A 19,271-nucleotide genomic window follows, 5' to 3' on the forward strand; every position below is an offset into this window, starting at 1 on the left:
CTTATGGCCTTTAATAATGTGCAGAGCACCCCTTCCAAGCATCAAAAGCACCACCCCATAACACAGTCAGCACCATCCAGTGCACCAATAAAGTGTTTATAAATCACCGGTGGTGTCGCAGCCGGCCGATGTTCTGCCGCTGGTCTTGCCTTCGTGTGGTGCACTTGGTGTTCTTGCCTCTTTCAAAAAAAATAAAGAAAGGCGCCAACCGCGTCCATTTCTTATTTATGGCCGTCAGGGGGCCAACCATTAGTGGTTCACCTTGTATGGCATAGGTGCCACGTTGACCCATAGGTCCATCAACGGGTGGTGCTTGGCCGCAAACGAACTGCGGTCCATTGTGGGTGGCCACCAAAATTGCGGTCCATATGGTGTATCGATCCAGGCAGCAAGCAGCGAAAGTGCAGGCCCACAACTGCGTAGCCAGCACCTCTCTCTCTACCCCAAAGCCAGATCCTCGGAGGTGGGAGACAAAAGAAGCAGACAAGTGAGTAAGGTGGTAAGGGCGCAAAAGTGCACGCAATGCAAGGTAATGCACACTGGGGGCACATGGGAACCAGGTGAGACAGGTACGTTCCTACCGTACGCCCCCCCCCCCCCACCAGGTAACCTACATGGCCCCTCCCTTACCCCCTACTGTATCCACACAACACAACACTACCCATAAACATCTACTTTACTAATCAACAAACGTCCCTACTGTCTTCCCCGTTCCTCCCATAAACCAAATTCGTCTTCTCTCCCTCCTAACCAATCAAATTTGCCATTTTCAACTCTCATCAAAATTTGCCATCTCCAACTCAACATCATAATTTGCTATCACCAATTCATCATCAGTCCCTCCTAAGGAGGGAGAGATGGAATCACACCAATGTCTCATCCACGTCGTGATGCGTCTCACCAATCCACAGCAATCCTCATTTCCTGCACAGAACAAAGAAAACACAGGTGTGGAGTCATCATCATCACCTCAGGTAAGTGGCTGCGTATGGTGCGACAGGTTCATCAATCCTAACTATTTCCTAAATGACTTTAACAACTTTACACTACCCGGGGTCTTTCTCCAGCCAAACCATTGGCCCTCTTACACTATGGGTTCTAAAAACCAATTCCCATTGGCCAACCTGTGATGCTTTTCAATTTGGGGTCTCACTCCCCCGATTCATCTCCCGGTGCCCTCGCACAATTTCCGGGCTGTGGCGTGTACCTCTCCCAGCGGGTCTACCCACCTGCACACCTCCACCACTGCAGTTGCCTCCGAGCTTACCTGCTCCTTACCCTAACCTAACTACCTGGGGAAGGCCCTCTGGCGCTCTCCCCACTCGGTGCCCTCTCTGGCACTGGGCTACCCGGGTCCGTCCTCCGGATCCTCGGGCCCCATCCACAACTCTACCGGCTCCCAGAGCCCACCTGCGGCCTCACCTGGCCGACATCCTCACAGTGGTGGAGTGCCCAACCAACTACACACACTAACAGGCTACACGCCCAGCCATTTCCACAACACGAATGCACCCATCCACAACACCATTCTGTCACCCGCACCACAGATGCCAATATCCAACCACAATTTACCTGTACCCTCTACCTAACACTTACACTACCCGCCCCGGGTATCCGTGATGGGGGTCCACTCTTCCCCCATTCACAGCTTCGCACCATGCACACCACTCCGTACCACTCACTCCAACTCTCTCCACACACCTGTACCTGCACACCTGTGCTCTCACACCTGGTGCCACCTGCACCCTTCTCTCCCCAAGCGCATTCGCGCTGATCCACACACTCACTACTCATACACTGCTCCACACTGCTCCACACACCTGTCCAGTTGCACACCTGTGCAATCACACCTGTTCAATTCTCACACACACGGCATCATCTCAGCTAACTACTCCCTTCTGAAACTTGCGCTTCCCAGTCGTCCCTTTAAACTATTGCGCTCCCTCGTCATTATCATCCATACTAATCTACCTGCGTCCCCACTACAGGTATCAGTCACTAACTAAACTTAACGTCACCTAATGTCATCTTCGCTAGATCCCTACAATATAACCTAACCCACCCGGGCTACTTTTCACTGCCATCAACCCCATAAGCTATTGCTCCTTTGCCCCCACTATGGGAAGGGTGGCAGGGATGCCCCCCTTACCCACCGGGCCCATCGCTCACTACCAATTTTGCACATCAAATTTCCACAAATCAAAAATTTGCCAATCACTACCCATCATCTGCCAATCACTACTGCCAATCCTTTGCCAATCACCAAATTTTGTTTTTTTCTAATTTTGGGTCCAAAACACTAACCTCATCACCCAGTCTACTCAATAATGCCTCTCGGTGCGCCAATTCCTGTCCAAAGCCCGGCTTCGTAAAGCCAAGCCATGAATGCGGGTTGTTCTGTGCCAGCGGCTGGATGCGTCCGGCACTCGGTGCAGGGACGGGGGCTTACCCGGGCCGAGATCCCACGCACCATCTCGGCGTGGAGCCATCCAATGTCCGATCTCGACCTGCCGGAATGCCTCAACAAAAAGTGGTCGCCATGACGACCCTTCCTATCCAGCCGCCCGCTCCGCCTAGTGGAGCACCGACGCGGCCGTTCAAAGCGAGGCCCAGCACGCACCGAGGGCCCGATTCGGCTAAAAGTCGCTCTAACCTCTAACCCGTTTAACGTCGATGCTTCACCTGGATGCTTACACCCCGCAGCCCGTTCCTTGCTCACACATCCAGCCGTTTCCATGCTCCTTGTACCGTTCCTTACACACCCAGGTACACCCATTCCACTCACCGCCTTGGTTACACACCTGACCACCGAACACTTTGGCACACATTCGTTGGTCGCACACCTCACCAACACACCTCTTCGCGCCCCCTCCTCTGTCACCTCCTCTGTGACAATCACAGGTGTGCTCTCATTCGCACACCCAACCACGTACCTCACTACCAACTCAAATGTGCCTTCCCACACACGCTCTACCATTCCAGGTGTGCATCCTTCCATCCCAGGTGTACATCCTCGCTCACCTGTCACAACCAACTCACTCTCCTTGTCACTCTCACTACTCTCACCTCCATTCTTGACAGCGCACTCACCCTTACTCTTGACAGCGCACTCTTTCCTCATGCACCTGTCCGTCACACACCTTTCTCGCGCACACTCCTGCGCACACTCTCCCGTCACACCCTCTGTAACACTTACCACACCGCGCTTCCATGTGCTCCCTCGCACACGCGCTACGACCGACTCACTCTCGCCAGCACCCTCACTCCTTGGCACGCACTTTTTCCTCACACACCCCAGAGTCGGACTTTCTCGCACACCTCCTCTTTCGCACACCAGACCTGTCGCACACTTCACCAACGGCCTCTCACGAACACCCGGGTCCATCTCGACCCCCAAGCTTCTTAAATCCCCTGGCGCATCATACGCACGACCATATTGGTCACCACTTACACCGGGTCCTCTTCCTCTTCGCTTCTCCTCCATCACCTGCGAATCCCTCATCCGGTTAATGAGCACATCATCACGATTTGAACACAGACTTTGGACCAATTCTTTTATCTCCTCTTTTATCTCTTTGTTATCCCCTCTCCGTTGCTTCTTAATTTCGCTCACCCCTTCTTCCACTTCTTCTAATTTCTGCTTCACCTCTTTTATTCCCCGGTACGTCTCCTCAAGCTCGTCCTCCAAGGCTACCTTGACCGTTTCCATGTGCGTCCTCACCTGCCGGTCCTTCGTCTCCATTAACTCTATCACCTCGTCCAACCTCGTTGTCAGTCCCTCACGTACCATCTGACATTCCCTCTTCGTCGCTATCAAGTCATCTTTTAGTTCTTTCTGTGTCGCTTTCAACCCTCCTAATACCGCAGTGTTCCTTTGAACTTGCTCCGTTACTTCTTTTTGTCCCTCCGTCAGCTGTTCCACCTCCTGCGTCAGGACCTCTATGCCCCCTTGTAACTTTACAGTCCCCTTTCTCACCTCCTTCTCCATGTGCTCCTTACAGTGCCTCACCTCCTCGCGCACTCCTCCGACCTCCTCACTCACACCTCTTCTGATCTCCTCTCCCATCACTTGCATCTCCTGCCCAGATGCCACCCTCATCTGCTCCATTTCCTCCCTGTGAGCATCCAGTTTGGTTTCTACCCCCATTCTGACCCCCTCTATCTGCTGCCCCATTTGTTTAACTTCCCTTTCCGCTTGGTCCCTCATGTCCCTCAATTTGCCTTCCATGGTGTTTTCTAACCCCTCTAACCCTTTTTGCATCCCTTCCATTTGATTCTCTTGAGCGGCCATTCTGTTTTCTACCCCCGTTAACCCCTCCTGTATTTCCCCTAATCTATTGTCTAATTTCCCAAATTTCTTGTCTAATCCCTTAAAATTATTGTCTAACCCCTCACCGGTACCCCTCGCTTCGTCCCTCATTACCCCCATTTGGCCCTCTAATCGCTCACCCTGAGCATCCATCCGGTTCCCCATTACCCCCATTTGGCCCTCTAATCGCTCACTATCAACCCTCATTTGCTCATTCTGAGCCTCCATCCGGTTCCCCATTTGTCCCATACTGCTTTTCAGACCTCTAATTTGGTCTCCCAATTGCTCACCCATTTGTTCCATAAGGGCCCTCATTTGCAGGAGGAAAAGGTTCGAATCCACCAGGGGCGCTGCCACGGTCGCGGGCGCGGTGACCAGCGAGGCGCCATTTTGCGCGTCTGCTACCCTCGCTGCTTCGCTCTCCTCACGTCCCTCAATTTGGTCCTGGACCGACCCTGCCTCACTCTCCCCTACCGGACCCCAGCTGTCTTGATCCGCCATAGCGCGACTTTCAAAATTCGGGTTTTTATTTTCGTAAAACAAATTCAAATTTCGCCGTTATAATTTCGAGCGCGGGAAACGCGCTCCGGATCGAATTCTACCTCCCCAACACCAATTGTTACCCTAGTGGTACAATTGGTGTTCCAAAATTTGGGCTAAATGAATTTAGTCCCAGGTCCAAATCCGACACTCCTGACACCAATTGTTACAGACACGACTTTGATGTTATGGTGGGCCGAGCGGAATGGCCGCCGTGTCCGCACAAGTTACCCGATTATACTCGAACCTTGGCCGAGTCGCGCTATGCTAAATCAATGATGGAAAAGACACAACGGCCGGATTAAAATGACACGACACCAAGGGTTCAGTTCTCAAGACCTCCGGAGGAGGTTATATTAGGGCGGAAGGTCAGATTACAGGAATGAGAGGGACAGCATAGGAAGACAGGCACTTAAACATGGTCTTATACTAGCCCCGACAGACGACAGATAAACAGGACAAAAACTGACTCACACGGGGATTGATGGCAAGGAAAGCGGGTAGTCGATGGCTCAAGGTGCACTCTTGGCTCAAGGATAGAATCGACCCGGTCCGGTCCAGAGATGCAGGTCTCACTCAGCGCTCGGAGGTGGTGACTGGCTCTTCTTCAAGCTCGGGGCGCATCTCACGTCACGTCCGGCAAGTGGCTGCGTATATCCGGCGGGGAGTGACACGCCCTCGGCTCGTTAGCTCCGCCCCAGATGGAATCGGCCCGTTGCTTCTCATTGCGTGCGTGCGGGGGGGTTACTGGCTCCGCCCTTGACGAGGGGCTGACAGGGAGCCCCTTCGTGGTAACCCCGTCAGAGCGCATGGTCATGGCGGCTAACCGAGCCGGTGTGAGGACGCACACTCCCCCGCGCCGCGCCGCCCCCATCTCCTCTGTTGTTGTAGTTGTAGTTGTTGTTGTAGTTGTTGTTGTTGTTGTTGTAGTTGTTGTTGTAGTTGTTGTTGTAGTTGTTGTTGTTGTTGTTGTTTCATGGGGAAGATGGGAGGAGGTGTGGGGAGGTCCTAAACTCACTACTGGTGCCATACAATCACATTCTGGTGCAACGAAGAGTCAGAATTAATGGAAACGAGTCCTTAACTGACATAGACTAAGAATAACTAGCAAGATGTCCGAAAGTTGTCTACGTGAGATGCGGTGGACCTGGGCACGACATTTAATGGGGGGAAAAGGGGAAGGTCGGTTCTACAGAGTGTTATTTACAGGCAATGGGACTAGGGAATGGGGGATTGGGGATAGTTGGGGAGTATTGGGGAAATAGGGGAGTATTTACAAGCGGATATTGAGGCCAAATGCCATATCCGCAACAATATATATATATATATACATACAGTCACGTGAAAAAGTAAGTACACCCCATGTAAAGTTTTGACTTTTTCAACATATTTCAACATACAGCTATTTGATCTTCATTTCAACAATATTGATAGATAAAGGTGATATAATATAACAAATATCATGAAACATTTACATTTTGTAGTCCATTGTATAATTTAAATAGACATAAATGCAAATTTCACATGTGGAAAAGTAAGTACACCCCGACATTTATCACTACTTCAAATACCTAAAATTAGAATCAGGTGCACCAGCTCAGGAGCAAATGAACAGACCTTCGTTGGAGAGGATCTTGGAGGAACGTGTCTTATTTAAACCTCAGACATTTAGTTTGGTATGCTCTTTGTTGTTGAAGTGTGCGGCGTCACCATGCCTAGATCAAAAGAGCTCTCTGAGGCCTTCAGAAAGAAGGTTGTAGATGCCTACGAGTCTGGGAAGGGATTTAAAAAGATCTCCAAACAATTTGAAATCAATCATTCGACTGTCCGGAAGATCATCTACAAATGGAGAAGATTCCAAACAACTGCGAACTTGTTCAGGCCAGGCCACCCCAGCAAGTTCAGCCCGAGAGCAGACCGCAAGATGCTGAAAGAAGTGTCTCAGAACCCCAGGATGTCATCACAAGACCTACAGGTAGCTCTTGCCACTGTTGATGTCAAAGTGCATGAGTCTAACATGAGAAAGAGGCTGCACAAATTTGATCTACATGGGAGGTGTGCCAGGAGGAAAAACTTTGCTGTCCAGAAAGAACATCAGGGCAAGAATAAAGTTTGCCAATGAACACCTAGGCAAAGACCATCACTTCTGGAACAATGTGCTCTGGACAGATGAGTCAAAGGTAGAGCTATTTGGCCACAGTACCAGAAGACATGTTTGGCAAAAACCAAAGACAGCATTTGCCCACAAGAACCTAATACCAACTGTAAAGCATGGTGGTGGAAATATTATGGTTTGGGGCAGCTTTGCTGCATCAGGGCCTGGGCTGTTCACCATCATAGAATCCACTATGAATTCTTCATTGTACCAGAGGGTGCTTGAGGATAATGTGAGGCCAACTGTCAGAGAGTTGAAGCTCAACTGAAGATGGACCTCACACCATGACAATGACCCTAAACATACCAGTAAATCCACCAAGGAATGGCTGAAAAGAAAGAAATGGAGGGTTCTGGAATGGCCAAGTCAAAGCCCGGATGTAAATCCCATCGAGATGTTGTGGGGGGATTTGAAACGAGCTGTGCATGCAAGAAACCCCTCAAACATCGCACAGCTGAAAGAATTCTGCATGGAGGAGTGGGCAAAAATTTCTCCCAGTCGATGTCAGAGACTGGTAGATAGTTATAAGAAATGCCTACTTGAGGTTGTTTCTGCCAAAGGGGGCAATACCACCTATTAGAGCCAAGGGTGTACTTACTTTTTCCACATGCGAAATTTGCATTTATGTTTATTTAAATTATACAATGGACTACAAAATGTAAATGTTTCATGATATTTGTTATATTATATCATCTTTATCTCTCAATATTGTTGAAATGAAGATCAAATAGCTGTATGTTGAAATATGTTGAAAAAGTCAAAACTTTACATGGGGTGTACTTACTTTTTCACGTGACTGTATGTATGTATGTATATATATATATATATATATATATATATATATATATATATATATATATATATATATATATATATGTATATATATTGTTACGGATCCGGGGGACGGCACTCTCGTTAGAAAGGGGGGGTTAATCCCCTTGTCCTATTAAGCTGGCCGTCCGACCGGTCCTGGGGGTATGACGTCACTTCCGGTCGGTGGTGAGTCGGGTTGTAAGCCCAACCCGTCTTACTACCTAATTACCACCACCGGCCATAAGCGAGGAAATGCTACCACCCGGGCCGCAGCATGATTGGATTGTGCCGAGCGAAGCGAGCTGTGACTCGGGCCGTTAACAATAGACTAAACCCGACTCCGAGTGTTGGCCGAATCGTGCCACAGGTACTCAATGGGGAGAAGGGACTAAAGCGATCAGATGAGAGGAAGCCAAAGAACCAAAAAGGGTAAAGGAAGAACACAGGTTTATTTACTATCTACAAGAGGAAACGAAAGAAGGGCATTTACAAGGAGAAGAAGAAGCAGAACACAGGGCAGCCTTAAGCAGTCTTATATTATACCCCAGGACAAAACAAACAGACTCACACGGGGATTGTAGCTGGTAGGGTGGAAGGTCCAGGTGGATGGTCCAGGCGATGGGGTCCAGGCTCCGGTCCCGCAGGCGAAAACCCGGCAGGCAGCTTCGCGCGTATCTTTCAACCGCAAGCGGAACTTATGGATAGCGGTGGGACTGATATGCTCCGTATGTAATAAACGAATGGCTTTGCCAAACGCACCCTCTCCAAGGTTCTCTTAGAACGCCTTTGCAATGAGCGCCGCCGTATAATTCTTTCGCCAGAGACATCTCCACGCAGTTCTTTCAAAAGGAGCCCGTCGAAAGAAGTCCGTCAAAGAGCTCTTCGTGCGCTCTTTTATAACGCGAGCCAAGATCACTACGCGCTCCTCCGAAACCACGCCCGCCACCGAGCTCATCTCAGCCCTGGTTGGCTCGACGAAAGGGCCACGCATTGGTCCCGGCGCTCCGCCCCCTTCTTCTCCGGCTTGACCGCGTGCGTAATGGCGGTTTGGGGCCAACAACCGAATCAAGGCAAGGAGCAGCGAACGCTGTCCTACTGTTACTTTGAAGAGCGGGTGAGACGATTGGGGAAATTGAAAGGGGCCTATCTTATTTGATTAATGCAACGCAGATTCAACTATTGGGAACAGATCCTGAACTGAAACACATAATAAAGAAATAACTACAGAGAGATCCTAATGTTCTCTACATGTTGTACATGGACTAACTAGGGTGTGATCTTTAATAAAGCCAATTGATGGGGATATTTACAGGGGATCATTTATAAGGGAAACATTCACTAAAATTTACTAGTGAAGGTTCTAAAAACCGTAACACAATATATATATATATATATATATATATATATATATATATATACATATATATATATATATATATATATATATATACATACATACATACATACATATATATATATATATATATATATATATATATATATATATATATATATATATACATACATACATACATATATATATATATATATATATATATACATACATACATATATATATATATATATATATATATATATATATATACACACACATTGTCGTGCGAATCCCTCCGGTATACAGTATGTATATACAGTATATATACAGTATACAGTATTTACAGTCACGTGAAAAAGTATGTACACCCCATGTAAAGTTTTGACTTTTTCAACATATTTCAACATACAGCTATTTGATCTTCATTTCAACAATATTGACAGATAAAGGTGATATAATATAACAACGATCATGAAACATTTACATTTTGTAGTCCATTGTATAATTAAATGAACATAAATACAAATTTCGCATGTGGAAAAAGTAAGTACTCCCCTACATTTATCACTACTTCAAATACCTAAAATTAGAATCAGGTGCACCAGCCCAGGTGAAAATGAATAGACCATCGTTGGAGAGGATCTTGGAGGAAGCTGTCTTATTTAAACCTCAGACATTTAGTTGGTTTGCTCTTTTTTGTTGAAGTGTGCAGCATCACCATGCCTAGATCAAAAGAGCTCTCTGAGGCCGACAGAAAGAAGGTGAATTATGCCTACGAGTCTGGGAAGGGATGTAAAAAGATCTCCAAACAATTTGAAATCAATCATTCGACTGTCCGGAAGATCATTTACAACTGGAGAAGATTCCAAACACCTGCCAACTTGTTCAGGCCAGGCCACCCCAGCAAGTTCAGCCCGAGAGCAGACCACAATATGCTGAAAGAAGTCTCTGAGAACCCCAGAATGTCATCACGGCACCGACATGTAGCTCTTGCCACTGTTGATGTCAAAGTGCACGAGTCTACCATCAGAAAGAAGCTGCACAAATTTGATCTACATGGGAGGTGTGACAAGAGGAAACCTTTGCTGTCCAGAAAGAACATCAGGGCAAGACTAAAGTTTGCCAATGAACACATCTAGGCAAAGACCAGCACTTCTGGAACAATGTGCCCTGGACAGATGAGTCGAGCAAAGGTAGAGCTATTTGGCCACAGAACCAGAAGACATGTTTGGCGAAAACCAAAGACAGCATTTGACCACAAGAACCTGATACCACTGTAAAGCATGGTGGTGGAAATATTATGGTTTGGGGCAGCTTTGCTGTATCAGGGCCTGGGCAGCTCACCATCATATAATCCACAATGAATTATTCATTGTACCAGAGGGTGCTTGAAGATAATGTTGAGGCCATCTGTCAGTAAGGTGAAGCTCAACCGAAGGTGTACCTTGCAACATGACAATGACCCTAAACATACCAGTAAATCCACCAAGAAATGGCTGAAAAGAAAGAAATGGATGGTTCTGAAATGGCCAAGTCAAAGCCCGGATCTAAATCCCATCGAGATGTTGTGGGGGGATTTGAAACAAGCTGTGCATGCAAGAAACCCCTCAAACATCGCACAGTTGAAAGAATTCTGCATGGAGGAGTGGGCAGAAATTTCTCTCAGTCGATGTCAGAGACTGGTGGACAGTTATAAGAAACGTCGACTTGAGGTTGTTTCTGCCAAAGGGGGCAAAACCACCTATGAGAGCCAAGGGTGTACTTACTTTTTCCACATGCGAAATTTGCATTTATGTTTATTTAAATCATACAATGGACTACAAAATGTAAAAGTTTCATGATATTTGTTATATTATATTACCTTTATCTATCAATATTGTTGAAATGAAGATCAAATAGCTGTATGTTGAAATATGTTGAAAAAGTCAAAACTTTACATGGGGTGTACTTACTTTTTCACATGACTGTATATATATATATATATATATATATATATATATATATATATATATATATATATATATATATATATATATATATATATATATATATACATATATATACAGACTTGGCATTTAATATGGAATATTTTTTTTGTGGGGGTGAACTTACTTTTCAAGATGTCTTAGAACCAAAAGTTCATTGGAATTATGTTGAAATTATTCTAGATTTTGTTAATGTGACCTTTAAAAGAAACAAAACCACATTTGACATTTGAAACAAATAAGTTGATCCTTGAAAGTGATGTAAACTGATATCGAACTCAATTCATGGACAGTACTGTGTTAAACGTCTGTACGTTTTCCAGAAGTATCTCTTGATTTTGCACATTAGCCAAAAAAATTTTCAACAAAAACAAAAGTTAAATTACGACTGGGATTATGGACAGTAAAATTACTGTTCAGTACTTCATGTAACCCCCACGAGCATTCAGGAGAGCACGTACATGTTGAGGCATGCTGTTCACGAGATTTGCCAAGGTTTTGGACAGGAATCGCTTGCCATGCAGTGACAATGGCCTGCTGCAATTCACGCACAGAGATCGGCTGCTGGTCCAAGTGGTCGATTTGACGCATTAATTCCGCCCACAAATTCTCTAACGGATTCATATCCGGGGACATGGCAGTCCACTCCATATGCTCTACACCACGGTCAGCAAGAAAGTGTTGGATCATGCGAGCACGATGAGGCCGTGCATTGTCATCTTGGAAGACAAAGTTTCCTCGAAAGGCTGTACGAGCAAATGGAAGCAATGTTTCTTACAGAATGGCCCTGTACTTGAACTGGTTCAGGTTTCTATTCAGAACAACCAGGTCAGTTTTGCCCCCTGCATGAAAAGCAGCCCAAACGGTCACCCCACCACCTCCAGCTTGGACTCTTGGCACTACACAATCTTTGTTGTAGGCTTCATGCACTTGTCTGCCCACTCGGACGTGGCCATCTTGACGATAGACCAGAAATCTAGACTCGTCACTATAGATCACGTGATTCCAGTGTCCTGGCTGCCATTGACGGTGCTCTCTGGCCCACTGCAATCGGCGCTGTCGGTGTTGTCTGGTCAGGCGTGGTTTTCTCAGGGGACGCCTGGCACGATAGCCTGCTTGAACCAGTCGTTGGTTGACTAGCCTTCTGGATACAGACACATTTGTCAGTTGCTGCCATTCAGCCCGAAGCCGAGTAGCTGACTTGGTACGGCCATTGCGGACTAACCGGTGCAGCTGGCGATCATCCCTCCTTGTGGTTCTGCGGGGACGTTCTGGCCTCGGTATTGGAGTAGGGAAACCCCTCTGAGCATTTCTTTTCAGGATCTTTGACACCTGACCTTGAGTGATGCCATACTGCCGAACAATAGCACTCTGTTTCATGCCGTAATTCCGTAAAGCCACCACTCCATGACAAACAGCATTGTCGAGTTGACGGACAATCTCCAGAGGAAGCGGCAATAACTTTTGGAGACGTGTAGCAGTTGTTTTCCACTAATACAGAACGCAACAACCCTTGTATACCCGACTGTGAAGCCAATCATCAAATGCTCCTGCCCGTACATTTTGCCACGCCACCTGTGATATAATCCTGTTGTTGACTTCTTGCTGTGACAGACAATCAGTGACATGGTTCTTTTAACAAATAAATCACCAAAGTCTAAAAGAAACTCACCAGATTTATATCAGTTAAGAAAGTAAACCCAAGTCAAGAAAAAGAAAAAAAATTCCATATGAAATGCCAAGTCTGTATATATATATATATATATATATATATATATATATATATATATATATATATATGTATGTATATATTGTTTACGATATATTGTTTACGATACATTGTTTACTCTACATACGACAATATATACATTGTTTACTCACATTGTTCAGACCACGGATGAGAAGACTAATATTAAAGTTGGCCTCCAGACGTGCAAGCGACATAATATGCGCCCTCCATCATGTGAAGTCCGTTCTTGATAAATCTGAACTTATCACTCCGTATGTGGCCTTTGTCCATAGTTCTGTGGAACAGTTCTACTGTCTCTACTGGATGCTGTGGAATATCAAAAATCTCTCAACATTATCAGTCTGAAAACAAGACACGTTTCTGGCGTCTATTTCCTATCACCTATGAAACTCCCAAAATACATGTTCACTGCATCACCTTCACTCCATTCTTCCATTTTGAAACTACCTCCTCATCTCTACTCATTTGCACACTTTTCTGCAGAATTTCAAACTGGCAATAGACAACCAACTCAGATCTTCCTTAATCCCTGTCTGTGATGTTATCCCCATTAAACCTCCCCCAATCCACCTTTTACTTGCAGGTACTTTTACTTCCTACCCTCTCTGTTATCCTCATCCTGTTCATTCATCCATTTGGTTGTTGCATCCACCTCTTCTTTGTCTTTTGTTGTTGTTCCTTCTACCCTCTTTCACTTTTCTCTTCCATGAGTGAAAGATTTGTATTAAAAAGACTGACCTGTCATAATATTCCAACATGAGGTTAATTTCCCTTGCTGGTTATGTTTAGTTTTATCAATAATTGCTGATAATTCTTATTATTTGCTTTGCACAGATAAGCTACTCTTCTTCATGCAAATGTTTAAGCGACAAGAAGAAATTTCCCTCATTTCTACGGACCATCCCCAGTGACTCATTCCAAGCTTTTGCTGTAGCTAAGCTGGTGAATTACTTTGCATGGTTATATGTAGGCACAATTGAAGTTTCCAGGGATTATGGAAGAGTGGCCATTGATCAGTTTACGTCTGAAGCAGAAAAAAGTGGGATTTGTATCGCTTTTCGAGAGATATTACCCGCAGCAAAGGACATCGAAGGTTTAACAAATCTTGGTGAGATTTTATTTCGGTTGTTTGCTTTCATCATGGTTGTAACCGAGTTGTTTGCTAGATAGTAGGCCTAATAATGACTGATTTTGTCTTTTGTGAGCCTCAAGCTCTGTATATTCTGGGGATCTTGTGCCTGGCACTTTCTTCACCGATGAACATCTTAAATTTCCTCTCTGGAGCCAATGTTGGAATTGTCATAAAATTTTGTCCAAGTATGCCTTTATTTATTGCTCATTCAAAAGTTTACTTCGCATCCATCACACAACTTGTATCAATGAACCATCGTGAGATAACACTGGCATAGAATATGTCGTGATATTCTGCATTCCCAAAATAGCACATAGAAAATAAGGAAGTGACACATCAATGAAAAGCTACGTTTTAGTCATGAATTTTTTAAAGTGAAAAAATAGGAGTGGGAATGTTGTCAAATATTTTGGTCATGATAACCGTAAAGTTTCTACATGACCATACACGTATAAATAAGTAATTTCTCCTTTCATACTTTCTAGCCAATCTTGTATATTTCTTTTTTCACGAAAATCAGTGGAATCTTCTTAAAATCAAGACTTTTTTGACAAACTTCATCAGGGTGACCACCTCAAAACAGACACACACTGTAAATTGTTATATTGCCTGGACAATATTACTGCTCATTGGTAAGCATAATGGACATGCTGGGTCATGTATGTGTAATCTGCAAGGTATAGTGCACATGATTTACTGGTAGTTTAAGATAGTATGTGTATTCAAATTTATTTTTTTTAGAACATCTAAGGTTCGTCGTGAAGCTGCCACACATAGATCTCACACACATAGACAAACAGATGAAGACAGCCACTGAGCTTGGGGGAAGTGACATCACTTCCTGGGCACTTTGGTGAGCTTGGTGAGCTTTTAATTCGGTTTTTTGAAGTGTACTTCGGTTGTTTGATGTGGTACCAGCGACGCCACAACAATGGCGCTGCCTTTCTCTCTCCACTCAGTGGAGCATTCCCAAAGGAGGAATTTCCTCCTCCCCATGAATGCCAGTCTCTGGGGATTGTCTGTACTCTTATCCTATTAAATGCTCCACATCAAGCGAGGAAGCAACACATCCCATTTTTAGCTCACCTGGAACTAAGTTCAGGGGAGCTGATGCGACGGCGCCTTGTCCGTCAGTTAGTAAGTCAGTCCGTCCATCATCCGTAAACACTTGAAACTTCTTATCAGAAACCGCTGATGGGATTGCGACCAAATTTGGCACAAATTATATTTGTTGCATTGTGACGAAAGTTTGTTCACGGCATTAAAAAACATCGGGGACTTAGGGGGTTTACCGGCGTCAAAGTGGGTCCAGGTTTGACACACAAAAATTTTGTTTGTGTGCACTATGACACACACCCAAACACACACACACAAGCCACAAATAATCAAACTGATTGAGAAAGCAATGGAGCTTTGGAATACCACATTAATATTTTGTGTCACTGTGTGCACCGCAATGAGCTTGGAGAAAAGAAAGAAAACCAGAGAATTGTCTAAGGGCAGACACAAGATTGTAGACATCAATCAATCAATCTCAAATCCATCAATGGACAATCTCAAGGCTACAAGTCCATCTCCAGAGACCTTGATGTTCCTGTGTCCACAGTACGCACTGTTATCAGGAAGTTGAAAGCCCATGGCACTGTAGCCAACCTCCCTGGATGTGGCCGCAAGAGAAAACTTCATCGAAGATTGCAGCAACGGATTGTTCGAATGGTGGAGAAAGCACCTCGATCAACTGCCAAACAGATTCAAGCTGACCTTCAGACACAAGGTATGACAGTTTCAAACCGCACCATCTTTCGCCAACTCAATGAAATGGGGTTCTATAGTAGGAGACCCAGTTAGACCCCACTGCTGAGAAAGCCTGACTGGAGTTTGGCAAAACACACCTGACAAAGCGAAAATCATTCTGGGAGAATGTCCTGTGGACAGATGAGACCAAATTAGAGCTTTTTTAGTGAAGCACATCATCTCTATGTTTACAGAGAACAAAATGGAAGCTTTCAAAGAAAAGATCACCTTCCCTACAGTCAAACATGGAGGAGGTTCAGTGATGTTTTGGAGTTGCTGTGCTGCCTCTGGCACTGGGTGCCTTGAATGTTTGCATGGAATCATGAAATCAGGAGATTACCAAGGCATTTTGGAGCGCAATGTTGAACCCAGTGTCAGAAAGCTGGGTCTCCGTCGAAGGTCATGGGACTTGAAGCAGGACAATGACCACATACACACTTCAAAAATCACTCAGGAAAGATTCAAGACAAAACACTGGACTGTTCTGAAGTGGCCAGCAATGCGTCCATATCTAAATCCCATTGAACACCTGTGGGGAGATCTGAGTACAGCAGTTGGGAGGAGGCACCCTTCAAATCTGGGAGAACTGGAACAGTTTGCACAAGAAGAGTGGGCCAAACTGCCAGTAGAGGGGTGCAGGAAGCTCATTCATGGCTATAGGAAGCGCTTGCCTGCAGTTATTTTGTTCAAAGGCTGTGCGACCAATTATTAAGTCTTGGGTTTCAATAGTTTTGTCAATGCCATTTCTTTTTATTTTCTGATTTAAAAGGAAGTATTGAGTTCTGAATCAAAAACAAAAGTTCTGTTATATTATATCAGTGAAATAAAGAATTGTGGAGCCCAAATCCTTGTGTATATTTCAACCTATTTTCGAGAAAATTGTGAGTTATTTGAAAAACGTGCAAGAGTGCCAATATTTTTGGCCACGACTGTATATATATGTATATGTATACTTGGTAAAAAAAGAAATGCAAGTTTTTATGTCAAAGTATATGGCGAATGAAATTTACAAAATCACATGAACATTAAATTGCAACAAATTAGTACGGTGTATGACCTCCCTCTGCTGTGATGCACACTTGGATGTGCCGGTGCATGGACTGAATCAGCCTCCTCAAAGTTTTCCTTGGCACACCTGAACTCCTCACCACATACAAGGCTTTCATCCGCAGCTCAATGGAATACTGTTCCCCCCTCTGGGCTGGTGCTCCTGCCTCACACCTTGCTCGGCTTCACGCTGTTGAGGCCAAAGCTTTCAGAATCATTGGAATCTCCTGCGATGTAGTCAACGCCGAGGGCCTTTCACTCACTCACCGCAGGCAGGTTGGTGGTCTTTCTGTCTTCTACCGACTCCTCTCCGGCCTTGCTCCCCCAGCTCTCTCTGTGCTCTGTCCCCCCAATATTCCTTCAGGTCGCACAAGATCTGCCTGCAACCCTCTTCTGGTTAAACTGCCAAAGTCTAGGCTCTCTGCTCACCTTCACTCTTTCATTCCCCTTTTCTCCCGCCTCTGGAACAAACTCCCCAACTCCCTTCAATCCCACTCCTCCCTCCAGGTCTTTAAAACAGCTGTTCACCACCATCTCTTATCTTCCCCCATCGAAAACCTTGATCTTTTCTACCCCCGGTAATTCACCCCAGAGTCCTTGCAGTGTTCATATGTTTTAATCCTCTCCCACCTCCCCCCAAGTCCTCCCGATGTCCCTGCTCTCAAATGTTGTGTTTGTGTCCTTCCCCCTCTCTTTTGTGTCCTTCCCCCTCTCTCCCCATCTTGTCTACCGCTCCCCTTTTTTTTTTTTTTTTTTTTTGTGTTTTGTGTGTCGGTTTGTCTTTTTGTGTGATTAATGTTAGCTCTTTCACGAGCCTCGATCTTGTATCCACAAAAAAAAAAAAAATAAATAAATAAAGTTACCTGGGAGAGGATGCGCCACTCTTCCATTAAAGCAGCGGCACGTTCTTGAGCTGTTCAAGGCACCACAGGATGTAACCGGATGCGGCGCTCGAGTTCATCCCACGCATGCTCGATGGGGTTAATTTCTGGACTGAACGCAGGTGTCAGGGAACCTTTACTGAACCCTAAAGGAAATAATAATAATAATAATAATAATGCATTTATTTTATATAGCGCTTTTCAGGAAGCCCAAAGACGCTTTGACAGAGTGCAAAACATAATGCATAAAAAAACCCACCTTTAGAGGCCATTTTTCCCCGCAAAGCGGGGGTTGGCCTTTTTCGAGAACCGTGGTTGTTGTTGTTTTTCGGTCCCCTATTTGAAGCAATGTTTTACGGCCAGATGCCCTTCCTGCCGCCAACCCTTTTTGCCGCCTTTAACGACAAACAGGGAATTACCAGTGAACTGGTACTCAATTAGCCGACCTCGGAAGGATGACAGGCTGAGTCAACCCCCCTGGCGTTAATTCAGCGATCTACTGGGATTCGAATCCAGGATCTCTAGGATCCTAAGCCGGCACCCTAGCCGCTAGCCCAACACCAGCCCAGGAACAGCTCAACACCAACACCAGGCAAAACATAATGCATAGCAAAACATAAAAACAATTGCAAAAAAAGAAGAATCAATAGGGAAATATTCAAAGCACAAAGGAGGGAGAAGGAGAGGAGATAGTCAGGGGTTAGATGCTGTGGGTTAAATGTTGAATGCAGTGTTGAACAGGTGGGCCTTGAGTGATGTTTTGAATGTGGTGAGTGAGGAGGAGTCTCTGATGGTGTGAGGTAGCGAGTTCCAGAGGGTGGGAGCAGCGATGGAGAAGGCCCTGTCCCCCCAGGATCTAAATTTGGTCCGGATGGGGGGGGGGGGGGGGTCAGGAGGTTGGTACCAGCAGAGCGGAGGTTGTGGGTGGGAGTGTATCTGGAGAGGAGGTCAGCCAGGTAGGATGGGGCCAGGTTATGGAGGGCTTTGTAGGTCAAGAGGAGGATTTTGTACTGGATTCTCTGGGAGATGGGGAGCCAGTGAAGCTTGTAAAGGACGGGGATGATGTGATCACGGGTCCGGGAGTGGGTGAGTAGACGGGCAGCGGAGTTCTGAATGTATTGGAGTTTATTGGTGATTGTTGAGGGTGAACCATAAAGGAGGCTATTGCAGTAGTCCAGACGGGAAGTGATGAAGGCGTGGATGAGGGTTTCTGCAGCCACGGAGGAGAGGGATGGACGGAGACGGGCGATGTTTTTCAGGTGAAAGAAGGCTGTCTTTGTGATCTGTTTAGTGTATTTGTCGAAGGAGAGGGTTTGGTCAAAGATGATGCCAAGATTCCGGATGTGAGGGGAGGTGGATACTGGGAAACCGTCGATGTTGAGGGCAAAGTTATGGGTGGACTTGGTGAGCGTTTTTGGGCCAAAGATGATTATTTCAGATTTATCACAGTTAAGTTTGAGGAAGTTGATTTGAAGCCAGGATTTTATTTCAGTGATGCAGTTTGTCAGGATAGAGTGGGTGGCGGTGGA

The 19,271-nt window shown here is 45.6% G+C and overlaps 1 protein-coding gene across 1 annotated transcript in view; it reads left to right on the forward strand.

The window, feature by feature from the left end:
- LOC137422704 (extracellular calcium-sensing receptor-like) overlaps positions 1 to 19,271 on the forward strand; it is a 129,916-nt gene that overhangs the window by 24,319 nt on the left and 86,326 nt on the right. The window contains exon 2 of the mRNA XM_078771250.1: positions 13,723 to 13,996. Within this exon, the coding sequence (XP_078627376.1) occupies positions 13,723 to 13,996 (274 nt within the window). The remainder of the gene's footprint in view (positions 1 to 13,722; positions 13,997 to 19,271) is intronic.

The sequence above is a fragment of the Myxine glutinosa genome, chromosome 1 (genome assembly GCF_964187855.1).
Source record: "Myxine glutinosa chromosome 1, kmMyxGlut1.1, whole genome shotgun sequence".
In the NCBI taxonomy this organism is placed as follows: Eukaryota; Metazoa; Chordata; class Myxini; order Myxiniformes; family Myxinidae; genus Myxine; species Myxine glutinosa.